At 46.3% G+C, this 26,305-nt stretch overlaps 10 protein-coding genes and 1 non-coding gene across 11 annotated transcripts; 4 read left to right on the forward strand and 7 right to left on the reverse strand.

Moving 5' to 3' along the window:
- Positions 1-32: 32 nt before the first annotated feature.
- On the forward strand, positions 33-3,145 carry V1508DRAFT_412876 (uncharacterized protein). Its single transcript, XM_066939684.1, has 4 exons — positions 33-671; positions 1,072-2,249; positions 2,303-2,495; positions 2,556-3,145. Exons 1-4 carry the CDS (start codon positions 504-506, stop codon positions 2,862-2,864), a joined length of 1,848 nt encoding a protein of 615 aa, XP_066797249.1. The 5' UTR covers positions 33-503; the 3' UTR covers positions 2,865-3,145.
- A 666-nt stretch (positions 3,146-3,811) lies between these two features.
- V1508DRAFT_351198 (uncharacterized protein) lies at positions 3,812-5,290 on the reverse strand (the record flags this gene model as incomplete). The annotated part of the gene is made up of 2 exons (XM_066936807.1): positions 3,812-4,469; positions 4,521-5,290. The coding sequence occupies 2 exons, from the start codon at positions 5,288-5,290 to the stop codon at positions 3,812-3,814; spliced, it is 1,428 nt and encodes a 475-aa protein (XP_066797250.1).
- A 2,016-nt stretch (positions 5,291-7,306) lies between these two features.
- V1508DRAFT_412880 (HMGL-like-domain-containing protein) lies at positions 7,307-9,254 on the reverse strand. Its single transcript, XM_066939685.1, has 2 exons — positions 9,040-9,254; positions 7,307-8,988 (listed from the first exon to the last, which is right to left on the reverse strand). Exons 1-2 carry the CDS (start codon positions 9,056-9,058, stop codon positions 7,748-7,750), a joined length of 1,260 nt encoding a protein of 419 aa, XP_066797251.1. The 5' UTR covers positions 9,059-9,254; the 3' UTR covers positions 7,307-7,747.
- Positions 9,255-10,225: 971 nt separating this feature from the next.
- On the reverse strand, positions 10,226-10,299 carry V1508DRAFT_t25. The gene has a single exon. It is a non-coding gene; the product is annotated as a tRNA-Val (tRNA).
- A 289-nt stretch (positions 10,300-10,588) lies between these two features.
- Positions 10,589-15,469, forward strand: V1508DRAFT_27917 (uncharacterized protein). The gene is made up of 4 exons (XM_066936515.1): positions 10,589-10,618; positions 10,692-11,261; positions 11,328-15,134; positions 15,186-15,469. The coding sequence occupies exons 2-4, from the start codon at positions 10,926-10,928 to the stop codon at positions 15,207-15,209; spliced, it is 4,167 nt and encodes a 1,388-aa protein (XP_066797252.1). The 5' UTR covers positions 10,589-10,618; positions 10,692-10,925; the 3' UTR covers positions 15,210-15,469.
- V1508DRAFT_367021 (Anp1-domain-containing protein) lies at positions 15,427-17,559 on the reverse strand. Its single transcript, XM_066937377.1, has 3 exons — positions 17,213-17,559; positions 16,492-17,162; positions 15,427-16,437 (listed from the first exon to the last, which is right to left on the reverse strand). The coding sequence occupies exons 1-3, from the start codon at positions 17,281-17,283 to the stop codon at positions 15,854-15,856; spliced, it is 1,326 nt and encodes a 441-aa protein (XP_066797253.1). The 5' UTR covers positions 17,284-17,559; the 3' UTR covers positions 15,427-15,853.
- An 11-nt stretch (positions 17,560-17,570) lies between these two features.
- On the reverse strand, positions 17,571-19,021 carry V1508DRAFT_27830 (maintenance of mitochondrial structure and function-domain-containing protein). Its single transcript, XM_066936509.1, has 2 exons — positions 18,590-19,021; positions 17,571-18,531 (listed from the first exon to the last, which is right to left on the reverse strand). The coding sequence occupies exons 1-2, from the start codon at positions 18,771-18,773 to the stop codon at positions 17,780-17,782; spliced, it is 936 nt and encodes a 311-aa protein (XP_066797254.1). The 5' UTR covers positions 18,774-19,021; the 3' UTR covers positions 17,571-17,779.
- A 262-nt stretch (positions 19,022-19,283) lies between these two features.
- Positions 19,284-20,618, forward strand: V1508DRAFT_412895 (adenylate kinase-domain-containing protein). Its single transcript, XM_066939686.1, has 4 exons — positions 19,284-19,572; positions 19,698-19,750; positions 19,814-20,246; positions 20,298-20,618. Exons 1-4 carry the CDS (start codon positions 19,386-19,388, stop codon positions 20,492-20,494), a joined length of 870 nt encoding a protein of 289 aa, XP_066797255.1. The 5' UTR covers positions 19,284-19,385; the 3' UTR covers positions 20,495-20,618.
- On the reverse strand, positions 20,539-22,799 carry V1508DRAFT_412897 (WD40-repeat-containing domain protein). Its single transcript, XM_066939687.1, has one exon. It carries the CDS (start codon positions 22,576-22,578, stop codon positions 20,722-20,724), a length of 1,857 nt encoding a protein of 618 aa, XP_066797256.1. The 5' UTR covers positions 22,579-22,799; the 3' UTR covers positions 20,539-20,721.
- Positions 22,800-22,933: 134 nt separating this feature from the next.
- Positions 22,934-24,622, forward strand: V1508DRAFT_412898 (eukaryotic integral membrane protein-domain-containing protein). The gene is made up of 2 exons (XM_066939688.1): positions 22,934-23,502; positions 23,559-24,622. Exons 1-2 carry the CDS (start codon positions 23,096-23,098, stop codon positions 24,274-24,276), a joined length of 1,125 nt encoding a protein of 374 aa, XP_066797257.1. The 5' UTR covers positions 22,934-23,095; the 3' UTR covers positions 24,277-24,622.
- On the reverse strand, positions 24,603-26,185 carry V1508DRAFT_412901 (uncharacterized protein). Its single transcript, XM_066939689.1, has 2 exons — positions 25,376-26,185; positions 24,603-25,332 (listed from the first exon to the last, which is right to left on the reverse strand). Exons 1-2 carry the CDS (start codon positions 25,896-25,898, stop codon positions 25,073-25,075), a joined length of 783 nt encoding a protein of 260 aa, XP_066797258.1. The 5' UTR covers positions 25,899-26,185; the 3' UTR covers positions 24,603-25,072.
- Between the last annotated feature and the right edge of the window lie 120 nt (positions 26,186-26,305).

Below are 26,305 nucleotides of genomic sequence, written 5' to 3' on the forward strand. Positions count from 1 at the left end.
ACTTCGTTTGTCACCCACCATTGCCTTGTTTAGCTAAATTTGCCACAGAAACAGGTATAATCTTCGTGGCCGGCATACATCCTACTTAATTTATATTTAGTTTTAACGTTGTTGATCTAACATATCTGATATGTTTTAGTCTCATATTCTGCCACTTGAAGGGAGAGATTCCGGAATCTCGGGCTATGCTAATACTTGCTGCTTGTGGTCTTGATGTTCAACAACATCATTTGTATTAGATTCGCATCCTGGTTAACTCGACAACGACAAATTAGGAGGTTTAGGCAGGTGCTATTGAGTGTGTGTTAATATCGTCTCCTATTTGTTAGAAGAAGCAGGTGCCTTTTATGAATTTGAGTTGGCCCTTCTACAATTTCCTAAACTTGGTGTGACAACAGGATTGATATTGCATTTTACATCTTTCTTTGTTAATATCGCCTTGAGAGAACTTCTCTTAATCAACTGATTTTTGACTATCTTGTTTAAGACCTTTGGTTGGAATTATGGTATCAGCAACCGACCTTGAGGCGATCCGGCAGGATTATATAACGTCGCTGGACGACTTGACGTTCAATTCACGGCCCATTATCACGAATCTGACAATTATTGCACAAGAGAATATTCAGGCTGCTGAAGTGATCACGCGCGCCATTGAGGAGCATATCAGTAAAGTAAGTTACCGTTGGCTTTTTTGACGTTTTACTCCTGTGGCGTGTGATACCTGATATAATTTGTTTTGGTCCTTTCCTTAGTATGACTATATCTCGTGTTAAGGCATGGCTTTATAGCTTTGATGTAACCGTGCATTGTATAAAGTAGACTGTAGAACCTTGCCACCTCATCAACAAAACGACAGCTGAGCAGAAAGATATAAACTACAGTAAGATAGAAAGAGCAGAAATTAAGAAGAAAGAAAATACTGAAATATTACTAAATATAGTTTACTGACGAGTTGTATTGTTATTGTAGCCAAATGACTACTAGGATTCTGATACCCGTAAATATGCTTCTGGAAATTTGAATAACTTGGGTATTCTGATCTATGAACTGATACTAACTGATGCTCTTAAGTGCGCACCGTCATCTAAGCTTCCAGCGCTTTATCTTCTAGATTCTATTTGCAAAAATGTCGGCAGTCCATATACATTACTATTTGGAAGGAACCTCTACCGCACCTTTACTGACGCATATACTCTTGTCAATGACGGTATTCGGCGAAAAATGCATGAGCTTTTTCAAACATGGAAGCAGCCATCTATGACCACTGGACAGAGCCTATTTAACCAGGAGCCGCTGAGGCGGATTGAGAACTATTTAATGAAGGCTCAGACAGCTCTCATTGAGCTTCAGCAGCATGATCATAGGCAACGTCGTCCATCTCCAGTTGCATATGCCCAAGCATACCATCAGCAGAGTCCCACTCCTCCCCAGCAGCATGTAACTCCTGCTTCGCACGCTGCTGCCTATACATATGGTCAAACAGCACCATCATACACTCATACAATATCAGATCCGACTTACCGTCGACAGGCCTCCGACTATACTCCACCGCCAGTAGGACAGCCAATTGTTACGACCGGAAGTCTTTTGGCAGAGATTTCGAATCTGATACAGTTTACCAGCGACAAGCTATATGATAATCCAACAGACCCAGATCTTAAGACTCAGCTCTCTGCACTTTCGCAGCTTCATAGCATTCTCCTCGCATCAAGTCTCCCCGCATCACAGCTTGCCACTATTAAAAGCAGACTAGATGTTTTATCCTCCGAACTTCACCAAATCAAGAAGCGAAAAGCTGAGACTGATCGTCTGGCCAGTCCTGCACCTAAACGCGCCTGGAATGTGCCAACCGTCGTCAATGAATCTGCTATCCCGGCATGGATCTCGCCTCAACCGCAACCACCGGCCCCTCCACCGCAGGCTTTCGTGCCTCCGTCCCTCTCATCTGTTAATGTCCCATCAATCCAGCCAGATTTATTGGCATCTGTTGTACAGGTCCTGGCACAGCCACAGTTCAGTGCAGCCTTAGGGACATCAATTCCCGCGTCGATCGCGCCAGTAAATGCACCTGCTACTGCTCCGACAATGACCGACCCCTCAGCACTCTTCGCTTCGTTAAAAGCTGCCGGTCTGTTGTCTATGGATGCGACTACTACGGTCGGTTCAAATGGCTCTCATAAACAAGTTTGTGATATCTTCTCAAAAGTTTTGTCGCCAGATATTGAACTCTCCAATAAGTTCCTGCAAACGTATGTTAAAGTTATTTCGTATTATATACACGTTTTGCTAATACGAGTAATAGATCGAGGCTCGATTTAGTAGGGTTGCTATATGATTCGTTGCCACTACAATGTAGTACTTGCGGGCGCCGCTTCGCTGATACTGAGCATGATCGAAAACTACGAGACGCCCATCTAGATTGGCATTTTAGAGTGAACAAGCGGTTGCGTGAGGATACACGTGGACGGAGTCGGAGTTGGTACTTAGACGAGGAGGTAGGTACTCAGTACTGCAGCAATTGCACTTTTGAGAGAGTAGTATTTAACATTAAATAGTCCTGGATTAAATTTACAGATGGGGAAGATAATAAAGAAATTGGAGATCCAACAGATTCTACTTTCCAATCTGGTGCAAATGGGTCTACTGCTGCTAAGAAACACAGGGACGACGTTTCGCATAAATATATCCCTGCACCTAAAGATCCGAACGTGATCAATATTCCTTGTCCCATATGTAAAGAGAAATTCAAAAGCGTGTGGAATGAGAAAGTGGAGGATTGGGTTTGGATGAATGCCATCAAGGCAGAAAATGGCAAGATCTACCATGCGACGTGTTTACAGGATGCAGGAAATGTTACCATATAGGGATAGTGGAAGTGAACGGTATATTTGTATATGTAACAATGTTTTGCATATTTGCGCAATGGGTGTGGTAAGTGTATGATAAGCATCTGTTTGTGGATACTTCTTGGCACGACAAACCCATAGTTACATTATGATGCTGTCTGAACTAGATCTTGTATCGAATGTAAAAGTAATGTGCTGGTGCTTTGACACGACCTATCTGATGTCCGAGTATTAGATTCTTTTAATGGAAATTTTGAATGTGAGATATTCGAGTATGTGTCAATTTATCCCAATCCAACTAAATCAACTGAAAAGAATGTCGAAACTAGAGAGTATCCCACACAATACCCATTTCCTTAGATTTAAGTTCAAATATATTAGCAATCATCCAGAAAAAGAGTATTTACGATTTGCCGACTTATTCACTAGTTGTGTGTAATCAGTGCAGCCTCTAAAGCTGTCAATATCACCACTCTGCACATGCCCATCACAGCGGTGACGAAATCCGCAACTAAGGAAACCAAATTTGCGCGAGCGTATGGTCTATAAATAACTGCTCGCAGGTCATAAATGCTAATTTATAATTTATAAATTATGAGCAGCACCAATTACACACAAAGTTGAAGAATAATGCAAATTCAATGCCTTTGTACTAGTAGTGCAACCAACGACAGCAAGATCAATGCCAGCAAGCATTGACCAGTTGTCACCACACGATTATAAACAAGTTATAACAAGATGTATACGTGTAACAATCCAATCCAACACACGAATTATCCGTCCAACCGATACCGTACGCACATCAATAGACCGAGTTCCCGCACCGACCAATGACTGCAAAAATCGAGAAAATCGCAAAATGAATTAGCAGAACAATGTAAAACCACATTACGCCCAATTAGAACCAGAAAATCTATATATGACTACTTCAACAGACTCTCGTAAACTCGCATTGTTAAAATCAATCACTCAAATCCACCGAACTGCATATCAGCTTCTCGACAATGACCGCCATGATTACCGACCTGGTCTATTGCAAATGCGACAAACGCTGAGTCAACAATCATGGAGAGATTGCCCTCAGTAGCTCCAAGGACAACCCATCCGATCGCTCCACCCATCATACCGACAATGTACCCGTATAGACTGCCGCCATTTACGTCCTGCGCGGCATGAACCCAGGCACCAAAGCCCAGTGCAAGAGCCGTCAGGGCGCGTGCAGAGGACAGAAGCAACTTAGAAAGACGATATGCTGTCCATGAATTCTGGTAGGACGAATGAGCGCCAAGGTCAATAAATCTGAGATTAGAAATTCCTCGTGACGAAGGTACAAGGGACTGAACTGTCATTGCCGCATATGACAGGGTAAGGGGATTTGTGAGTGCGAATAGTGGCCCAGGAATGATATGGAAAAAAAATGTCTGTACAATGGCCATCACTCTTCGAGGTAAAACAAGGATTGGAAGGCGAATAAGAAGTGCTAAAAAGGAAGCAAAGCAAATGGTGCCAGAGAACGTTGTGCCCGCTTGGCTGAGTGAGGCAGAAACAACAGCCATCGATGAAGGCTGTGCTTGCACATGTCGATGGAAATACCACTGCGAAACGGTTTCAGAGGTGGCAACTCTATATATATTAGGAATCCGTCAAAAGAGCAAACTGCAATAAAATACGCACCTCTGAACGCCAGAAAACACTCCCCAAGACCATAGGTACATGAGAATATACCATGCACCAAGAGCCCATGAGTTCTGGTCGAGGATCCAAGTCGAAATACCCGAAGTCCCTACCACGACCTTTCCTTTCAAGAAGACTCTTGCAAACATGCCAAACCATGCCCAAGTGAATGCAATGAATGACACAAGCGTACCCATGCTCAGAACTATAAGCGAAGGGTTTTCCCCTAGAATCTTGCAAGCCAACTGCACGATACCAATGGCACGTCCAAGGGCACGTCTACTTCGAACAGCAAACCATATCCAAAATACTCCCATCAGAGCTGGGACAAGACTTGTCCACCGCATGGCCCTGTCCTGCGTCGTATTTCCACCCCAACTGTCTCGGTACGACATAATGAGGGGGTACATGGTAAGGCTCAGTAGTGCAAACGGGATCGAAATGACAAGTACATACATGGCAGGCCGCACAGATAACTTTAAGAGCACAAACCACACAATAGAGATGATAATCGCCAATATTGTGTCCAGCGCAAGAATAGAGACGGACCCGCCAACGACAGTGTAAATGCTATCGATAAGTGAAATCGACTTTGTGACTTCAGTCTCAAGCCATATGACAAACGACGTTGCAAATAAGGAGCACATTGACAGTATGTAAAATTTCGACCAAAATATATCTTGACTCTGTAATGGCGTGTGATTTGTGAGACGAGGTGGTACAAACCCTTCGGCGACGTCCCTATCAGTGTTGCTTGTTCGCTGGGGCATAAACGCCTGCGGAATATGCAACGATTCGGAAGGCGGAAGCACTCGCAGTTCGTCAATCACATTCTTAACTGGGTCGTCACCAGCTGCAAGAGACGGCATCTCGATTGCAACGTCCGAAGGCGGGATGCCATCGTGATTTTCGCCGAAAGTTCCCCGCTCTCGTTCCTCTACACCTTCATACTCATCCAAAAAGACATGTCGCCGGGCGGTGGTTGCATTCATGGTGGCAGCTGTCATATTTCGAGGAAATGGGTGTTCGTTAAACCGCAGTCTAGCAGGCGGAGGCGAGTGGTGTCGAGTCCGGGTCATAACACTGTCCAGGCCGACGCTCTCCATTGAGTTGCGCGATGAAAGTACTTCCGAAGCCTCATTTACATTATCGTCGCCAGTAGCATTTGCAATATTAGCACCAGCGTGCCCTTCCTGCTTCTGCTGTACTTCCTCTTCGTCATCTTCGTATGGCTTCCAGCTGCTCCGGATCACCGACTCCGCCGCATACAAATGGTCAGCGTATGTTTCAGCCATGTGATCGTCAACTTCTAAGCCATTTCCATCGCGAAACTGCAATCGACTACTGGCACTAATACTATTAGCACCGGCTCCTGTGCTGCCGCTGGTCGGTGGACTCTTGAAGAACAGGCGACTCCGTTTGGTGGGAATCAAGCGACTAGAAGGCACCTGCTCCGGGATCTGGCCCGTGACGTTGTCATCGTCATCGTCATCATCATCTTCATCTTCTTCGCGGAGACCTGAACGTGGTCGAAGTGGTCGACTAGTGGAAACTGCCCAATTTCGTCGCGGTGAGTATATTGACCGTGGATTATCGTCATTATCCGGAAGGTCCTCCGCAGCCGAGAAAAACAGCCGTGAAGCGGGTGCCGACTGCTGCGATGTTGCTCGTTGAGAGGCCGGAGTCGACGAAGACGAAGAGCTAGACTGCGAATCGGTGTCGCGACCCGTGCGCCCCTGTGATGTCGACAGGAATTTTGACGCGTCTATCATTCATTACATTAGTGATACAGAGTCACCAGCTCACGAGCACATTCCAACAGGTACTCACACTCTGAAAACATCGCCTCAAGGCAGTGTGCGTGCTCACTGCAAGTCAAAAGGCCGATATAACGAGCAAATATTCGCTTTTGTCTGTAGCTCGCCTGTTGGAGGGTAGTAGATTAAGGCGGTATATTACCGGGAAAGTGAATGCGTGATGCGGCGAAGCGATTGGGAGTTAAGGTCTCGCTCCAAACCTACGTGAACTTTAAGGCTCAAATGTAGCATCACTGCACATTTAAAGAGACCTAACCCAATAAAGTCCCAATGAATTGCAACGATGATCCATGAGTTGTCGCCAGCTTAGCCGAGTCGGAATGTTAGTTGCCTAATGCAGGAACTACTACTCTGCTTGTACTGATTTTGACCACGCCATCTTTTCGCCGCAGTATGGTCAGAGAAGACATACCGAGGATTCACGGTCAGTTGCATTAATTAGACGTAGCTAGTATGTTCAGATCTCATCTGCAATAATCATGAATATAAGAACAAGACGACACTCGCAGCGCCCGCAGACTGTCGCTTAACGACTGCAGTATAGGCGTCTTCGAGGCTGGCAGCGTAGCCTCACTTGATGAGACGATTTTGAGAATGCCACGAGGTTCGACGTCTGCAGAGGACCGGACAACACCGGTGATCGTGCGAGTACGTAACTTGAGCATGTGGTTACGTCAATGTACCAAGGAATCAAGGCGCAAGAGCTCATAATTCTGGTGTCATGGACGAATAACCATTGTTCGCCCCACGAACTGATAAGATCTACCCAATTTTCAACGGAGAAGTTATGATACAGAGGAGCTGTCAGCTCGTAAGACTCCGGAGAGAGTGTGTGTTTGTGGTGTGCAAGCGACAGAGATCCTATCATCGAGAGATTCCTAAACGACAACAATTGCGTGGACTTTTACGAACGCTACCGCATGGAAACAGAGCTGCAAACAATGATACTTAATTGGTTACGCCTACCTTATTGTCCATGCACTAAAATGTAGACGTAATAGTCATTGACGTCCCCGGTGGACCCCATATGATAAATGGTAATCATTCCGTCTAAATTAAGCCCATTTGGCGTTAATATACGTCTACACATGAAACGCACATTGTTCACTGAAGTGAAACGTAAGCTGATTTGCCGTTGATTAAATGAATTCCCAATACATAGAACCTGAACACAAAAACTTTTTCTTTGAAGACTCTATCAGTTTTACGTATTCCAAACTCTAATAAAATACAGCAACAATAATGATAATGAAATCAAGCCCAATGACAACATTCCCTTTCAGACACGTCTAACAAAAATTAACTCCCAACCATATGAAACAAACAATTGAAAACACACTTTCTCCGTCCAATGGCATCAGTGACGATACAACAGATGAAATTGCTTATACGTCAATGTTACTCCCGTAATTAAGCCTGGATAGCCGCAGCAATCTCGTTGTTCTGGTCGGCGTGATATTCCCGAATAATTGAGTCGACGTCGTCGATGTTCAATGGTCGAATATCACCAAGAGCTTTGATCTTGGTAGTAACCTCCTTGCACTGAGCGTCTGTTAATGCAAGATTGAGCTGGTCAACACGCGACTTGATGGCGTTCCAACCGGTAAGCCTGTTGGCAAAGTGAATATACCGAGTAAGACCGAAGTCAGCCGGATCAAGAATTTCATAAGTAGACGGGTTGGCAAGTATGGCCTTAGCGTGGATACCGGCCTTGTGGGTGAATGCGCAGAAACCAGTGATAGGATTATTGAAGGGTATATTGATCTGTACAGAGTTGGCAACAAGATTCTCCAAGTCCCTCAGCTTGTGGAGCTTGTATTTGGACAAGACGTAGTCACGATCGGCCGCAATCATGCGGGCCATGAGACCACCGAGTGATGTGATACCGTTTCGCTCACCAATACCGAGAACAGAAACGTCGATGAAAGTGGCACCAGCTTCAAGAGCGGTGTAAGCGTTCGCGATGGCGCACCCAGTGTCATTGTGGAAGTGGCACTCAATCTCGCAGGACACAATGGACTTGAGCGTACGCACGAGATCATAGACCTGGCGGGGATTAGCACAGCCGACAGTGTCAGCAATACCAACACGGTTAACACCAATTTTGTCGACAGTACGGTAGATGTTAAGCAGATCGACGAGATCAGATCGAAAAGAGTCCTCCGATGAAAATCGGATCTCAATGCCATGGGACTTGACGAACTCAATGACCTCGATGGCAGACTTGGCGATGTAGTTCATGTCCTTTCCGTGTGAGTATTCACGCAAAAATTGGGAAGTGCCAATAACAACGTCGACACCGTCGACGCCTGTGGCGACAGCAACTCGAGCATCGTCCATATGACACCGGATGTGAGTAAGAATCTTAGCCTTAAGACCGAGCTTGCAAATGGCCTCGCAGTCGAGCCTGCTCTGCTCAGACGCAGCCGGAGAAGTGAGCTCAATATAGTCGACGCCAAATTCATCCAGAGCTTTGGCAATTTCGATCTTCTTCTCAGTGTCAAAAAACGCATTGGCGAACTGCTCTCCCTCTCGTAGAGTAGATTCAATCAGCTTAAATCGTGAGACATTCGACATGAAGTCGTGGGGATTGGGCCCATAAGGGTTGGGTTTGACCTGAACCCCTTCGGTCACCTTCTGGAAGGCCGAATCTGTATCGAGTCAGAAAGCGCAATAAGGAAAGATTGCAGGCTTAAACATACCAACAGTTGCTGGAGGCATTATGTAGTATATATGCAAAAAAAAAATGCTATAAGCAGGATAGTCACAGGAGTAGTGATCGAAACAACGAAAATATGTTGCCGAAGAGGTACGTGGGAGTGGGGGTGCAAGGAGGTTTTTAATGGTTGCCAATTACTCACCTGAAAATTTTTTGTGCCTTTGGGCCGTTGCGGCAAAATGGCAAATGCTTTTCTTTCCCTCCCCCCCCCCCTCGTACACGGCCACTCAAAGCGCGCCGCTCAGCAAATTATACCTACCAAAAACTTTTTCTCACTAAAACTGTTAGCAAAATGACTCTCTTTTCTTACCTGGCTGACTGGCAAACTCGGTGACTCTTTACTTTGACTAAGCCCGCCGGCAAACGGCCCAGACATCCCCGTTTACATTCGGACTGATGAACAGCGCTCAGTGCTTGTTTTGGACAACTTTAAAGTTTCCACTAGACCCAGGGTGGAGACATCGTCCATAATAATCAAGACGCGCTAGTACAAATGAAGCTAGGAACTCAGATAGGTCTGGAGACCGGTCTAGACTGTTTGTGCATCCCCACAAGTCGGTTTCGCCAATTATGAATATATTATTACTATGGCCATCTGATCGTGCTCAGGCAGCACCGAAATATAGAGAGTATGAATCAAATCTATAAATCTGCCGGCCGCTGGAAAGAACCATCCAATCAGGCTGTTGGCAGATTCTCCGATAAGAACCCGTACCCACACATCAATGATAATCAAACCATTACCTATACTTAGCCGAGGAGAGCCCGTAGCGGTAATCATAGTCGCGTGAAATCGATCGACCACTTACTATATATTCAGCAATTACATCCGCAAGCGTCGTCGTTTTAGCGCGTAGAGGCACATAGTTCAGGTGATGGTGCGTAGTCCAGCTTCTATGTGCACAATCGTGCTCGGTTATTCCGTGACTCTGACTCGGTAGTTCTAGCATGCCCATAACGCGTACACGATCTTTAGTACTTTGGTGGCAATACGGGAGCCATATGGGTTTAAAAATAATAAGTGTCCACACAGATTACCACTCTAGCTCTCCATAGAAGGTATATACTACGTCTCGCATGACCATTGTCCTGTAACAAAGTAAAGGTTGCGTCCGCTGGTTCTTGCTATGCAATTTATTCTGCATATCATGGCAAAAAAATAAATAGCCTGATTCGACCCAGGATCGAACTGGGGACGTTCTGCGTGTTAAGCAGATGCCATGACCAACTAGACCATCGAACCATTGGCGTTGATAGCCATGCCTCATATTCGCTTGATGAGTAACATTTTCAAAACCCTAATCCTCAGTCCGTATCGTCTACAGTTTGGGACACTTTCAATTCACTGATTGCAAAAACAACTTAATTAATAATTATTATACTTGTCAATAAGATATTAGTTTTGAATGCTTATCTGAGACACAATTTGCATCACTGTGATTGAGTACGCATCTGGGTTGTTAACAGCATTGGTGTAGATCACTCTCCCAATTCTTGCTGTCGTAGCACATCATCACTGTACCAATTCCCATCGTTTCATAACGCCTTCTATGTTGTAATAAGTGAGTATTCTCGGAGATTGTCTTAATTTCAGCATTGTTACAACTGCCGTCGGGAATTACTAAATGATCAAAGCCTGCTAGTCTGGTTCTCCAACATCAGCTAAGTCATTATCAATTCCACATTAAGTGCACTACAGCTCTCGTCTGTTAATTGACAGCACTGCAATCATGAAATATTGAATGGCTCAGGTCGACAATCACCGACCCTTGGAGGGCGATATCAAAGTCACGGTACAAATTCCCATAGCTTGACTTGCTTCTCGTCCAAGACGAATTTCGATCGTGATCAAGGCAGACACACGTAACCATGACACCGCTGCCGATCTCATTGTCGTCGCCGCTGATGCGTCCGACGCCTGCTTCATCAGGTGCGGAAACCAGCGTGGTAAGCTCTATGACGCTTGGTAATAGGCATCATCACCACAGATATGGCCACGACCAGTATGGTGCTGCCACTGACGTAACTTTCCGGTTTCATGACGAGAGAGTCACTTCTGATCCGATTGTTTTTGAGGAGAATCTGCTGCCTGGTGTTAAAGAGGGAGATATTTGTGAGGTCTTAGGACCCAATGGTGAAGTTTTGGATTTGTTTATACTTCAATTCCATAGTCCCGAGATTAAGAAGAAACTCTCCACGAGCAGCGTAAGCTCTATTCACTCTATAAGAAACATTTTTGTGATATATTGAGGTCACTAAATTAATTAATAGTCACCGCTACAGATGTCTGTCCTTACGGGATCCGGTAAACTCGCCTCACACCGGGGTTCACGCAACGTCAAGGTTCGCGTCATTGACAGAAAGGCTGCAGAAGCGGATCTTCTCACATTTTACATTAAAGACATTTACCTAACACGGAGCGACATGTGGCGTATACCGGCTGAATTAGTGGGAAAGACCATCACCGAAGGACAACAGATTGAGTTTGTTAAAACGCTAAAATTGAACATAAACACGATTCACAAAAATGGTCGTCAAGTTAAAACCAGCTGTGTCGGACCGGATACAAAAGCAGTCTTCAGGTCTCAAAGCGTGCGGTATTTGATTTTTCTCCAGATGTCGACGGAGATGTGGTTCTTTGATGAGACCGGTGAAAGTTACTTTCATAAGGTCATCAATTCGTACTTGCCGGAATTATTCCGGCAGTGGCGGGAAGCCGATGCGCATCATTTGATCTCCATCGTCATGTTTACGAGCATCGATTTAAGTTCCTCAGCCTCGTCGTTACCGCATGGAGTACGAAGCCGTAACGTGCGGGATCACTACCGCATTGTCGTTGATCGAATAAAGGTGTCGGATTGGACTCAGATTATGGCAACACTGCGTCGCGAGTTCGCAGTTTTTCAGCGAAATGTTCTTGTTCGCAAAACGGATGCCGGCAAGACAGAAATTTCTGGTACACTATGTCCTGCTGTCAAGGGCAACATTTTGGAAGCTATCAACGTAGCCGCAACACAAGCCTCGCAGGAGTTCATGACGGATGACAGTCAGCGTGGAAATTTACAGACAATCCTTGTGTCTGCTGGATCAGGGCTATTCGATGTCGAGGCAGATCTCCTCCAGCGCACAACCCAGAATCTCATGGCTGCAGGATTAAGTGTTGATCTGGTTTGTCTCACACGTATGCCATTACATGCTGTCCCACTCTTCCGATATAGAGATGCATATAACAATATCATGCATTGCATGCCCCACTGGATCGACGTATCATTCTGGAAACCCCTACAGTCGGACAGCGGGAACGCTTCACAATGGGTTCCGCGATGCAGAATCTACGAGATACAAATGATGGGTGTCATGGAGAATGAATTAAGTGCGATCAGCGTGGATTATCTGCCGTCACCAGATGCCCAGGATATGGAGAAATATATGGAGGAATATGATGAGGCGGTGATGAAGTCTCCCGCGGAGACATCAAGCACTAAGCGTCGTCGTAACTCCGAGAATATACGCCAAAGCGGTAGATACTTCAAGGATGACAATCCGCTGTGGACCACAATATTGAACCCGTCGAATCCCACCGAACAAGAGAAGCTGTGCGCAGTTTTACATGGAAACTGGAAACATATCTACCCGCGACGCACGCAAATTCGATCGGTGAAATGGAAATCAGTGATTTCTCCTGCTTCTCTGCCGATAACAACGGAGGTCTTCCCATCGCCGGAAGATTTCTATAGAGACTATTCTTGTCAGACGTATATGGTGTCCATCGTCCCGAACAATGGCGAGAACGGAGAATATACGTTACCGAACGTGATGCGTGCTATGGTCTCGTTTCGGATCGGCTTTGGATACCAAATTGTGCTCGGTGAGATCGTTCAGGAAACCGAACGATTAAGCAAACTGGACGCCAATCCGGATGGCATTGCCCAGGAAGTCCCTGAATCTTGCTTCGCCACCAGAATGTACTTATCCATCGGTACGATGATACATCGCTTAGCAGTCAAAGATTCCAAGACAATCACAGTTCAAATATTCAAGAAAAGCACCCAAAATCCCCATCTTGATCAGGACATTATTTACAAGCCGCTGGTGCAGACTGTGAATGACTCAGCCTTCAAGACGAGACACGTACGATTTCCAGGAGCACATAGTCAGGATCATAATTGGAATCTGTTGGATCAATATGTGGCAGGTGAAGATTTGGTAACTGATCCATCTCGGTTCTATCGCTCACGATTCGTGTTGATCCCAACAGAGCTGCAGAGTAGTAGATCACTGCAGCTACAACTTCGGCCTCCAGAACTTACGGTTGATAAAATGAATCCTGAGGAAATTCGGCTGGATGGTCTGAGGAAGCTAAATAATATGTTCTATCGCAGCAGGTATCTGACCACTGACGAACGTCGTCGCGAGCGGGAACGCAAGATGAACGCGAATATTCCCGAGTTGAAATTCTACACTGGCGATTTGTCCGCTTTTATCACACAGCTGGTGGAAAGTGCGGGGGAGAATGAAAAAGATGGCTTACGAAAGAAAGATTCATTGATTGTTAAGGCATCGGAGCGATTCGACCGGTCAATGAAGTTGACGGTTCTTGCGCAGGAAATGCAGAGTGATCGTGGAATTCGCCTTGTGGATCGGCGATGGCATTGGAAATTGCACCAGCATTGTTTTGTCGGATCTGAGTATGTTGCCTGGTTACGTGACAACTTCAAGGACATTGATACGACTGAAGAAGCCGTTGACTATGGAAATGAGCTCATGCAGGCGCAACTGTTCCATCATGTCGAACACCGACATTCATTCCTTGATGGTCACTATTTCTATCAAATCAATCCCGAGTATAGCACTGCTACTGCTGCATCGCAGCCAAAAACAAGTTGGTTCTCATCGATACGCGGCAGTTCAGGAAACGGAAGCGGTGGCCCAAACATGTTAGCCAACAGCGTGGCTTCGCTAGCGGAATCTGTTGCATCCATGACCGCGAGCGCGGCATCTACCGCGACTACACAGACCATACAAGGAGGCCAGTCGACTTCAGCTGGTTCGGCTGGTGCTGAGTATATTCCCGAAAACAGCTTATCTGGTGATTTTGGGAAGGATGCTCTGGCCGACTCTACCATGTCTCTGGATTCGGATTGGGGTAAACGATCGCAACAGTTTGGAGCACCGCTGTCGCCTAATCTCCGGCCACGTATTGAGCTTAGTAAGGCAATCAAAGTGGACGTTGACGTGCTGAAGAAGTCATACCGTCGTGAGGTGGTTACGCTACACTATGATCGCCTACACAATCCAGAGTCTTGCTATCACATTTTGTTGGAGTGGCTGAATACAACACCCAAGTTCATCGAAGATGCAATCGCACAGTGGAGTAGAACATGTGACAGGTCCGGTTTGAAGCTCGTGGAGGTTCCGGTGGCGGAGGCGTGCACGCTACCAGACATGGATCCGTGCACGTCATTGGTGAAAATCAAGTTTGCAGTGGATCCACCTCCAGCAGTTCATCTTCATGAGACGGCTGATCCAGTGTTGTCGGACAAGTTATTTTATCAGAAGCAAGCCCTGTCAAGGTTGGACTACGTCCTGGATACTGAGGCTGCACAAATCCTCGTTGCTGCCCAGTCGGAAGTCGATATTGTGTACTCATGGGGTAAGCCATACTTCCAATATTCACAGTATGTGCATAAATCTGGAGCAACTCTTGTGGAGTTGATTTCCGAGACAGGTGAATTTATAATTGTCCGGAACCCTCTTGCTGGAGGCAAATCCGGCAACTTATCCAACAACCTCACATTTGATCCGGAAGAAGTCCGCCGCGAGACAATCGATTTCATCCAAAATCGGCCAGAAGATTTGAAAGAATTTTTCCGGAGTATTAGGGATCGTTGGCTTAATCGTCCCGCTGTTGCGGTGCCATACACATCGGAGAGTCCAACTCCGGACAGCTATATGATGCATTCAGCAAATGAGGGGATAGCTGGTGACGATATGACACAGACATTGTCTAGTTCTCCATCGTCGAGGCGACCGCCACCACCCCCGCCATCTGATACTCCTGGTGCGGCTAGTTACATCGTGAGTCCATGTTATGTCGTTACCGTTCTCTACTTTAACTAACATTTGTAGTATTACGATTTGAGAATGTATTAATATGACCAAAAACTTTGATCTGAATTGGTTGGTTACAGGCGTAGACCAAGATAATTCGCGATTGAGGTTTTATTTCAGTTATATTTGTGTAAATTTATACCCGAAGAGATAATTAATCTGTACATAGCTGCGGTGTTTTAGCTTGGGAAAATGTGTGCTTATTATATTCATCACAGTTGGTGCTGTTATTTATTAATTAGAGTAAACCCGTGTTTTCCGACAAACTCAAGGGCTGAAGAGGATACTGGTATGGTTTCCTTGCGAAAATGCGAAATTGAGCTAATTCTTTATTTCCCCCGTTCTTATCCTCTGATCTTCCTTTATTTAACAGAACGTAATATAATATGCTCTACTTATAGGGATGACGCCGCGAATTGACAGAACATACAATAAAACCCAACACTATGCAAAGCACTTAAAACAATTAGACGATCCAACCAGAAATTACGCCACAATAAGTACCTTCTATGTGTGTATGTATATAATGGAAACGAGTAAAGGAAATGGTACAGCAATCAGTACAACATCATCTATAGGCCATTCGTCTGGTCGTGGCCATGCCAGAGTGCTGTTCGCCTGACAAGCCTCACGCGTAAGCAATGGTTCTAGAGGTTTCTCCAGGCAGCTGTGCTGGCGTTTAATGATCAGGCACTGTCTACGCTGTTATCTGTCTTTTCGACCTCGGCTTCCTGAGTTCTAGCCTGGGAAGCTTGCTTTCTAGGCTCTGACAACGCATTTTCAGCGGCATCAGAGTTATCTCTACCAGAGTCCACCTTTTCCTTTTGTTTAGACTTAGCTTCCTCCCGCTTTTCTTTCAATAATTTCTGGTCGTCCTCACTAGGCTCGAAAACGTGCCAAATAACATAATGCGGCAACCCAGCAACTGTAAAATTCAATGACCGACTCATCTTTCCAAATCCTTCAGTTTCTGCATGATTCAAGAACGCAAAACCAGGAAAGTGGGCGCCAGCTCTGAATACCTTTGCCTTGGCAAGAATTGACACTCCGCCAACGCCGTCGAGATCCACGAGTTGCTCTGTGTCGCCATTTGCTTCACGTGCGTATGCGAGATGCGGTCGCCATGTAGCATATTCGGCGTATCCTTCGACAATTACCGCGTCCTCTGGGAGCTGTTCTGCAAGTCGTAGCGCGGCTTCACTTTCCTGCCAAGAATTCAGATCATACGGTTGTTCGCCTCCTAGCCACTCTGGAAGAGGGCGCCAAACATCTATTTCACTCGTCAGTACTAACACGTTTCCCAATCATCAGATATAATCCATACTGGGCACGATAACGTCCTTATCATGCTTCATCAAGTCTTCAATAATAGTAACGGGTGCACGCTCGATATCGGCGTCGCGCCAGTACACCCAACTATGTTCCGGCTTTAATGCCGATGTCAACAACCAATTCCTCGCCTTACCCATTAATTTCCGCCGAGGACCTTGTGCTGCGAACCCATGTCTATCAGAGAATCCTTGACCGACCATTTGACCAAAGTCCTTTTCAAAAATTTCAACGGCGTTGTAATGCATGTAAGGATCCTCGTCTAGCTGAAGTTCTAATAAGAGCTTATCCAGCATCTCTCGAGTTCGGTCTTTAGAGTCCGACACCAAGAACGATAAGTCCAACAGTGAATGTGGATACGTCAAGTTCCGCAAATGCGAGAACATTAGTGGGAGATGGTTCGCTGCGTCACGAAGTGGAATGCAAAGTAGAACTCGATCACCACGGGTTGCACCGTCTCTTGTTGCGTGCGAATTTGCAAGGTCGTAGACATGCAAGTTTAAGGCTTCCGCGTCATAGCTGCTTGGACCAGAAAAAAGTCTACCACCCGAGAAGAAATGGAAAGTCGTCAAAAAAAATAATCCCGCAAATATAAGCAGGATAACTGGCTTGGGACGTCTGTTTTGTCCAACGTATATGAGTTTCCCGCACTTGGAATAACGGTATCTAAATATATGTCAGTGCATTATTCAATAAAACATAATATCTTTCCATACCGTTGCGGCTCAATAGGCGAGCGAATGGAGAGTCTGTCGTCCGACTTTTGTAGCCGGCCATCTAGTCGCATGATAAATGGTAGACACCCTGTATGATTTCTTGGCTCAAGATGGGATAGCGAACTACAATGCAAACGAAATATAACGCCGGTTCTGTCCAGCAGCTAAGTTTCTATAGACATGCCGCCGAACAAATGTTGTGACATAATCAAATCGCAGCTGGCTAAAGACTCGAGATGCTAAGAATATTCAGATTGTAAGTTTCGGAAGTCGTACACAGACTTTTGGAAGCCGTCCGAGTCAATTAGCAAGCCGGCGGGCCAATCCGCAGCAGGTCAGGAGAAACTAAAGGGACATTTAATTGCTAAGATTGGGCAAGGGAACGCTCATATCTTGGTTGTAAATATTCATTCGTGCCTATCACTAGAATGGCCGTCATCGTTCATACACAGAATTACGAGTATCCTTAATAGTCACTATAGAATACATATTTTTGTCCCTTGTATCTACACGTTCATGACAAAATTCCCAGATACCGTGCATGTTTATACCTTTACACAAATATCACTAATTACTCTGCTCCATCTTGTTCTCGATAAGATCGTGGAATGCTATAATTGCTCGTATAAGAGAGCTCAGATATATAGTCATTAACTCATCGTTCGTCTTGACCGTAAAAGACCGCACTAATTCACTTGAGGCCTCGGCTCCCGGTCCGCCGTTGCCACTCAGCGCCCTCTCTTTCGCTTCTGCAGACGGGGTAGACAGATTTGATAAGAGATTGAACATATCTTGCAGCTTATTCAGAATGACATGATTGATGGGGAGCTCCCCAATGACAACCTTCGCCAAATATGCGCTGACCTCAGACAGCCTGTGGTGGAGACCTTTCAGCGAATGGAGCTGTTGAGTCAACCTAGTTGATAGGGTTCCAGTAGCGGCATCACGTATATCGCGTAGGAGGTGCTCAACACCGATTTCCTCGGCCTCCTCAGCATAACTGATAGATGGCGTGTGGACAAATGTTCGGGCAGTGGTTGATCCATCATCTTTGATCTCTTCAACGGCAAAATAGGCATCAGTTGGAACGTTGATGCTCTTGAGATGCACATCGACTATTACTAATAACGGATTGGGGGTGTATCGCTTGAACAGATCATTGATCTCGAGGTCGGCTGATTGCCGCTTGGGACCAGTGTGATACCAACCGATGAGCTTTTCTCGAGCGTTAACTTTTTTAAACATATCATTCATCATCTCGACATAGTTGTGGTCTAAGAACCAAACAGACGGATCTTTGTCGTCCTCTTCGAATGGAACTGCATTGAAGACCTGTTAACATGACTTACATACCATAATCCGAAGCTATCAACATACCTGCAAAACTATTCGCCACTCGCACCACTGATCCGGTATTCTGCCCTAATAATACACCGACAACACGTTTCTTGGTACCCTTAACTGTCCGGTTGTAATGATCAACGACTGATAGAAGGACCAGTGGCGCGACGGTCACGGTTTGATTCACCAGCGCAATAGTCTCTGTAGTTGTAGCCGGCATGGCCTAAATATGTGTCAATCGACTTCGAAACGATAATGAATATAGTAAAGATGCGCTATAAATACGGCTGATATTTATAGCCTTGTTTGATTGATTTAATCTACTTCATTCCTTACCAAACAGTACAGTCAGTTGTGGTTCCCAAGTTTGTGCGTAAATGTCCAACAGCAGTGAGAGATAATACACAATACCCACGAACTGACGCTTTAACAATTATGGCGCCTAAGCTAATTAGGTTTTTAGTGTTGTTTTCTCGCAGAAAGAAGGCTCCTGACTGGCCCAGCGCCTGGGCTCGCAAACTACAACTATTTCCTAGTGAAAAATTGAAGCTACAAAATGCATATTTAACGGAAATAAATAATTTTAATAAAATTAATGACAATCTTCTGTATTCTAACTAGCTAATTTGCTTGATGAAACAGCGAAAAAAGTACTGTTTCCTTCTGACCGAGGCCTGCAGCTAGGCCGTAGGCCCTTTCGAAAATGTAGGCTTCCGTGGTCGCGCGAGGGCATCGCGAAATTTCCCGCGAGCTGCTCCGCAGACTAATCGCAGTTCTCCACAACATACCGTCCCTTTCCACGCATATTGACACTAGCATCTCAATTGTCGCGATGAATAGCTCGGACAAGGAACTTAGGGCTTTCACTCTGTCAGCCCTTCAGTCGAATGAGGAGTTCGTCAAGGGCATCAAACATGATTTCAAGCAGACTAAAGCCGTCAAGCCACTCTTGGACTCGGACTTGGATAAGGTCTTCCCAGTTAGTTTGCGAACAGTCTTTTTGGGTCCTCCTGGTGCTGGTAAGTCGCTTTTGTCTATATATTGCAGCAGTTGGGATAGCGCGGTGGCATGATAGTATAAACCGTAATATTTGTTGTTTGGATTCAAGTCCACCTGTATAATCATGGTTAACTTTCAAATACAGGCAAGGGTACTCAAGCACCTCTACTCAGTGAATATTTCAAAGCATGCCATTTGGTAAGTAGACATCTAATTTGCCATTGCGTTTCTTTTTGAATGATATGTGCTAATGTCTAACAGTCGACCGGCGATATTCTTCGAGCCCACGTCAAGCAGGGTACCGACCTCGGCATTCAGGCAAAGGAGATCATGGACAAGGGCGGCCTCGTGTCGGATGAGATCATGGTGAACATAATCAAAGACGAGCTCGAGAACAATGTCACTTGCAAGAACGGCTTCATCCTCGATGGTTTTCCACGAACTGTTCCGCAGGCCCAGAAGCTCGACGAGATGCTTACTGCACGCAATACTCCACTAGAGACGGCACTTGAGCTTGAAATTGACGATTCTCTTCTCGTTTCTCGAATTACGGGCCGCTTGATTCACCCTGCATCCGGAAGATCGTATCACACCGAATTCAACCCTCCCAAGGTCGCCATGACCGATGATGCCACTGGCGAGCCATTGGTTAGACGCTCTGACGACAACGTTGAGGCTCTCACTAAGCGACTGGGTATGCTGGTTTTCATCAATCATAAATTGGACCATTTTAACAGAACATTAGCTACATACCACACCCAGACCGCGCCAATTGCTGCCTTCTATAAGTCTCAGTACAAGTGGAGAGGCATTGACGCTGCGAAGAAACCTGATGAGGTCTCCGTTAGGATCATGGAGTCACTTCCATCTGACACCGTTATTTCTGCCATGTTCAGGAACAAGGCCGAGGAGCTCAAGGTGTTGTACAATGAGATGAAGTAAGCGACATCGTGGATCCTATCGTATTGTAATGTATTTAGGGTATCGGGGAGGAGAAAATTGTGAAAGCTAATAGATTCCGCGTTGTACATTGCATTATACATTGCATGGCTGCAACATTATTACAATATTTCCACATGCTTCCAACAAAAACTAGCAAATCCTAAACTAACAACGACAAACACTAATAGTACACCTGTGAGCTACAAAATACAAGGACGTACAACCATCTAACCCCTATATTGTACAAGACAACTCTTAGTCCTTCCTGCGACAATCGCTATACTATCTCCATATGTATTCGATTCGCATACTGCTACTCCTGTTATCCCACCAAGGCCTTCTTCTAACGACCGAGACGATATCCTATGACCAGCGCCCACTTCGTCCACATCCCACATATTTACAATTCCATCCTTAGAGCCCGTCAGTAGTGTTACCCGTTGCTGTTGGCTCGAGCTACTACCATTACCATTGGAATTGACCTCCTTATCACTAACAGCTCCGACAAATCCAAACGCGAAGACCGGATAGCTGTACTCGACTTTGGCAATCATCGCACCGGTGTCAAGATCCCACAGTCTCAATCGCCCTGCAAAGTCTCCCGACGCCAAGAGCCGTATCCGGTTTCGCTTGCCCGCCACATCGAAACCGCACACCTTGAGAGCCATGACACCAGTATTGTGTCCTTCGAGAACATACTTCGCCGATCTTGAAGCGAGATTCCATACTCGGATACTATTATCCTCAGAGCCAGATATAAATATCTCTGGTGAAGCCTCGGAAGCTGGGGAATAATATAGCACATTGACAACTTTTGTATGACCATTTAGCGTATACGTACAATGCAACTTTTCATTCTTAGGAGCAGAAGCGAGATCGTATATGTCGAGTGTTCCATTCTTTCCAGTCGTTGTTGCTGCAGACTTCCGATCTGAGAGGATCTTCACATCCGATATAACATCTTTAATGCTTTCATCTCCGTCTTGTAACTGATCCACCGCTGAGCTGGGAACAAGTGAGAACCAAAATGATCCTGTGGCGCTGATATCCCAAACTCCAGCTTTTCGAAGACAATCAATTGTGACCAACGCCAATTTACCGTCAATCGTCGTAAATTCGGCTGACAAAACTGGCGCCGAATGGAATCCAGACAGCGTTGCCTTGACTGCTGGTAACTTTTCGGATATGTACCATAATTGAATTGTTCCAGAATAGGTCCCAATTGCAAGTAAAGAAGACGTAACTGATATACTGGATATTTCCTGTGAAGACGCCAATTTCACCTTTCGCGGTGATCGTGGTGAGAATGTGGCCGCTGAGAAAGTATAAACGAACACCTCCGACGCAGAAGTCGAGATAGCCAGATGGTTACCGTCACTGCTCCAAGTACAATCGGTCGCAGACTTAACTTCCGGCAGCAATATAACCTGATTTCTGGATTTCACCTTTTCTGACTTGGATTCGACTCTAGTCGACTTTGCTGTCGGTTCTGGTGACTGACATATATCCGCTGGCGTTACACTAGCTGCTCGATTGTGAGACGTTTTCACTCGCTTCGGCTCTGCTTCTGAGAAACTCTCTCGGGCGCTTGGTGATCGTTGGCTCAAGGGCTGCTCGATGCTATACTTCCTTGATGGCGAGGAAGCTGGCGCATCGATTGTAGTGTGTGTTGTCTTCATCGTGGTTGCTATGGCATTCTCCCCTCTTTCTGTACTTTCCTGTTGCCCGTTGATATCTTCTTCGTTGGCGTTGGTCATAGGCACATCGACCGCATTGCTCGATGCATGCTCGGTCCCATCCGGAAGGACTTCCGGGCTGTTGGCAATTGCGCCAGAAAATAAACTGAACCGCTCTGGATTGTGCCTCTCCGTGCCATCCGGATTCAGTAGTGATTCGATTTCCATATAATGCAAGCCCTTTTGGAATACACTGACGAGCAGGCCCATAGGAGTCACTGGACCGTACTTCTCATCCAACCTATCAGCTTCCGTTTCATGCTGAAAGGCATACGTTGCATGCGAAAATCCTGACTCTTGTAGATAGCGCCATATTAAGTAATTGAGCTCTTTTGAAGATATCGACATTCTGTGTGGACTTAAAACTATCTTGGCGATGTTGTTGATTCTTCTTGTGTCGGATGGTATGTTTCAGACGAGCCCACCCCTGTTTCTTAATACTAAAGAGGCGGCTGAGTGACTGCTGGAGAGCAGACCTCCCTCGCACCTATATATTACCGTCAAGTGCTGTTACAGTGGTTTCAAGTCCAACTTGGGCGTTGTTCTTTGAGTTTGAAGTTCCAGAAGGCATCAACATTTGGCATGTAGGCCGGCGTATGTTGTTTGCTGATGTCAGTTAGGGAAAGTCATTCACGTTACTGTAATTCTTTAGGCGTAAACATCAAAACAAAACGGCTGGGACCCGCCCCGCTGCGCATTATAACCACACCAACACTACGCGCTCCCAAACTAGGATACACATCTCTAGCAAAAGATTGATCGAGTGCACGATCGGTAGTATAGCCTGCGCATACTCTGCTGAACGACTCGCTAGAAGGCGATAATAGTAGCATTGGCGCGGCCATCGATTCCCTCCGCCAGCGGGATGCTGCGCGTCAGTCTGCCACCTCTGACAAAGGCGACACTGGCTCTGTCAGTATTGGTTTCGATAATTGTGGCCATTATCCGATATTCAGCATATTTTGCGCTGTCATCAACTTCTCCCGACAAGCGGATAGACCTGTCATCGATTTATGTATCTTATTTGACAATTGTACCCGCGGTCTCGATCGTGTTCCCGTGGACATTCATTACGGCTACGTTTGTCGAACAGAACCTCTTCGCGCTACTAATTGCGGTTGCTACGCTCTACTACGGAGCAAGGTATTGTGAGCGGGTGTGGGGAACTAGAGAGCTTGCGAAGTTCTTGATAATTGTCTCGGTTATTCCTAATGTTATCGTGTTTATACTGTACATCCTTGCATTCGTCATAACCGGAAACGCCGACGTTGAGTATAATCCTTTTTCAATACCTTGCTTGGTGGAGCAACTGCTGATGTAGACTCTAGGTTTACGACTATCTGTGGCGGAGTAGCTCTGCAGTCGGCTTTCCTAGTTGCATTTAAGCAACTGGTCCCCGAACACACCGTCATACTCTTCCGAGGAATTATTAAGATCCGAGTTAAGCATTTTCCTGCGCTCTTTCTCCTTATCAATACCATATTTGGATTATTGGGTGCGCGTGTTACAGCTTTGTTAACGTGGTGTGGCTTCTTCACCTCCTGGGTCTATCTCCGATTCTATCGTGTCAGCAATGTATTATCAGGTGTCGAATTCTACTCGGCTTCGAGCATCCTTCCTCCACCGGTGAGCGCGAATGGACTCACCTCACCTTCTACTGCCCCCGTCGGAATATCAGGGGCTTCACATTCTCCACATCAACTGGCTACAACTCGCGGTGATGCATCCGACACGTTCTCAATGGCGAACTTTTTCCCCGATGCAGTCGCACCCGCCGTGTCATACCTTGCAGACAGAATATTCGCTGCTCTCGTCAGGCTACATATATGCATTCCATTTTCACAAGAGGATGTGGAGGCGTCAAATTTGCGTAATGGCCAGTTTAGGCAGCGCGCCGTCGCACCATTACCGGGTAGCGTGCGTGCCGAAGCGGAACGGAGGCGGGCATTGGCATTGCAAGCACTTGATCAGCGGTTATCTCAGGGCAAGAAGGAATCTACTGGTCTTGGCGAAACTATCTTTGTTCCTGAAGAAAATCAGAGCTAAGAATACGAGTTGTTATTGCAATATTAATTTGGTTTTTGTGCGGAACGATAACAAAGATTTGAGATAGGAAGTACGTACTTGTTATTCATGGAGAAGAGTAAATTAGTTTTTGGCTTGATATATTTCGCGCAGGATATGGGTTGTTATAGGTACGTTGTATCTGGCAGATTGTGTTGTATCTGTCCTCTTTCGTGAAGTTTCCACTTATCTAAATGACTACTAAATTTTATCCTGGCATATCAGGGAATGATAACGGGGGGAAAAAAGAATTAGCACAAAATTCGCAACGAAACCACTATGAGCCCTTGAGTTTGTCCAACACTTACGTAAAATTCATTCATGTGCGCGTTCATACACACTCGTTTGAAGCTTGTGTGTGCATTGCTTGCTGTCGCTTCCCAGCAAGTGTTGTCACTTCAACAGCACGATCATCTCGTTTGCGTTTTGCAACTCGTTTCGACTTGGGTGCAGGGGCATCATCCGGTTCTTGTCTGACTTGACGACAGAGGTAGCCGGGACCATCTTGACGCGATTCTGCGACAGCATGAGCAACAACACCTGTCGATTGGGCGAGCAAAAACACCATTCGGGAGAAAAAGTTGTGAGTAGCGTTCTTGTCCCGACACCACAATCGGTTGAATTGCTGCAATACTTGAGACCCCAAGGTGTCAGCAGCTGACTACGGCGTATTCGCCAGCATCAGAAGGTGAAGGAAACGCGTCGGCCTCTTCGGAAGCGAGTTCGTCCCACATAAGCATCTCCATCAACTCGCGGCAGCTGCCTACGGCGCCCGTCATCACGAACAACAGGGTGGGTCGCGTCGGCACGCGGAGGGGGAGGGGCAGCAGCAGGAGGAGGATCCGGCAAACCATGCTTGGCAGCAAAACGGGAAGCCTAAGTGGCTTTGCGCACCGCGCGTTTGAGGCACCTTTTCGACTGCGCTTGTCGAGTCTCTTGTGGACGCTTCGCCAACACGGCTTTTTCCATCCCCTCTCCGCACGGAGAGCAGCATTTGCTCGTGCGATGCTCGTCCACCCAACGGACCATCTCGCCCAACTTGCTCAATTCTTGAAAGATGCGCTTCGGAGTCGAAGTGGACGCATGACCACGCACGTTGTGACGAAACTAACCATCTCCAAGCACGGCGAGAAGCCGGCCGTAACCTGTACCTCCATCTTTGCCAGATACCGACTCTTCCGACTCGAATCGCTTCTCAGCACGTTTCTGCAATTCCTCCAACCGTTTGAGAATCGCAAACAGCCATTCAGCACGACGGCACGAAATGAAATCACGCCTTTCGCCTTGGACGCTGAAATATCTTCAACATCAACAACTTCACCGGCGTCATCTTCTCCTCCGGTCGCCGGATTCCGACTTTCAAATGGAATCAGTACTCTCAGGATGTGGCATGCAAAACGAGAAACATCTCGTTCCAGATCTCGTTCCACGCGTTTCGGTTGCGTATCAGTCGCAAACAAATCGACGGCACAATGCGAACGCGGACGCGATCCTTTTTTGCGCTCGTTGAGTTTGGCCTTGACGTGTTCGAAAAAGAGGGTACGAATCTCCTCTTCAGATTTCCCAGCTAGACACGGTTGGGCGTCGAGTGCCCCTTCATGCATGATAAACTTGTGAAGCCACGATTAGATAGCATCCACAATCTTGCTCTTGTGATCTCGAAAGACGGGAATGGGCTCAACACGCTCCAAAATGATCTCAACCATTTGAGCCAATAGGCTGTGCGCCTCCAGATTTGCGCCGCCATCGGAAAAGTTCGCCGCGAGTTGTTCGGCCGCATACTGAAGGCTGGTTCCCATCAGATTCTCGCCATCTCCCAAACCGCGAACAGCTTGGTATTGGCTACTCACTATCTGAAGACTCCCATGTTAACTGGGCCACAAATTTGCAGTCATCTGCGCTGCTCAGGCCACCGACAGCACTCTTCTCAGCCCCATGACGCGTTTCCTGCGGCGCCGCCATGAAACGCCTGAGCCGCACTCACTCTCGTGTACGGCACCAACCCGACCCA

The sequence above is a fragment of the Lipomyces doorenjongii genome (assembly GCF_038497915.1).
Source record: "Lipomyces doorenjongii strain NRRL Y-27504 unplaced genomic scaffold V1508scaffold_11, whole genome shotgun sequence".
Taxonomy (NCBI): Eukaryota; Fungi; Ascomycota; class Lipomycetes; order Lipomycetales; family Lipomycetaceae; genus Lipomyces; species Lipomyces doorenjongii.

Excerpts from the sequence above, each read along its gene's own strand:
- V1508DRAFT_412898 (XM_066939688.1), top strand. The coding sequence starts at position 23,096 with ATGCTGCGCGTCAGTCTGCCACCTCTGACAAAGGCGACACTGGCTCTG. Across the intron at positions 23,503-23,558 it reads ACCGGAAACGCCGACGTTGA|GTTTACGACTATCTGTGGCG; the intron begins GTATAATCCTTT and ends TGTAGACTCTAG.
- V1508DRAFT_412876 (XM_066939684.1), top strand. The coding sequence starts at position 504 with ATGGTATCAGCAACCGACCTTGAGGCGATCCGGCAGGATTATATAACG. Across the intron at positions 672-1,071 it reads TTGAGGAGCATATCAGTAAA|TGCGCACCGTCATCTAAGCT; the intron begins GTAAGTTACCGT and ends GATGCTCTTAAG. Across the intron at positions 2,250-2,302 it reads TCCAATAAGTTCCTGCAAAC|ATCGAGGCTCGATTTAGTAG; the intron begins GTATGTTAAAGT and ends TACGAGTAATAG.
- V1508DRAFT_27917 (XM_066936515.1), top strand. The coding sequence starts at position 10,926 with ATGACACCGCTGCCGATCTCATTGTCGTCGCCGCTGATGCGTCCGACG. Across the intron at positions 11,262-11,327 it reads AGAAACTCTCCACGAGCAGC|TCACCGCTACAGATGTCTGT; the intron begins GTAAGCTCTATT and ends ATTAATTAATAG. Across the intron at positions 15,135-15,185 it reads CTGGTGCGGCTAGTTACATC|TATTACGATTTGAGAATGTA; the intron begins GTGAGTCCATGT and ends TAACATTTGTAG.
- V1508DRAFT_367021 (XM_066937377.1), bottom strand. The coding sequence starts at position 17,283 with ATGCGACTAGATGGCCGGCTACAAAAGTCGGACGACAGACTCTCCATT. Across the intron at positions 17,163-17,212 it reads TCGCCTATTGAGCCGCAACG|ATACCGTTATTCCAAGTGCG; the intron begins GTATGGAAAGAT and ends ACATATATTTAG. Across the intron at positions 16,438-16,491 it reads TAAGGACGTTATCGTGCCCA|ATGTTTGGCGCCCTCTTCCA; the intron begins GTATGGATTATA and ends CGAGTGAAATAG.
- V1508DRAFT_412897 (XM_066939687.1), bottom strand. The coding sequence starts at position 22,578 with ATGTCGATATCTTCAAAAGAGCTCAATTACTTAATATGGCGCTATCTA.
- V1508DRAFT_412895 (XM_066939686.1), top strand. The coding sequence starts at position 19,386 with ATGAATAGCTCGGACAAGGAACTTAGGGCTTTCACTCTGTCAGCCCTT. Across the intron at positions 19,751-19,813 it reads ATTTCAAAGCATGCCATTTG|TCGACCGGCGATATTCTTCG; the intron begins GTAAGTAGACAT and ends AATGTCTAACAG. Across the intron at positions 20,247-20,297 it reads GGCTCTCACTAAGCGACTGG|CTACATACCACACCCAGACC; the intron begins GTATGCTGGTTT and ends ACAGAACATTAG.
- V1508DRAFT_27830 (XM_066936509.1), bottom strand. The coding sequence starts at position 18,773 with ATGCCGGCTACAACTACAGAGACTATTGCGCTGGTGAATCAAACCGTG. Across the intron at positions 18,532-18,589 it reads AGTGGCGAATAGTTTTGCAG|TTCCATTCGAAGAGGACGAC; the intron begins GTATGTTGATAG and ends TCTTCAATGCAG.
- V1508DRAFT_412901 (XM_066939689.1), bottom strand. The coding sequence starts at position 25,898 with ATGCATGAAGGGGCACTCGACGCCCAACCGTGTCTAGCTGGGAAATCT. Across the intron at positions 25,333-25,375 it reads CACAACGTGCGTGGTCATGC|TTGGGCGAGATGGTCCGTTG; the intron begins GTCCACTTCGAC and ends GAATTGAGCAAG.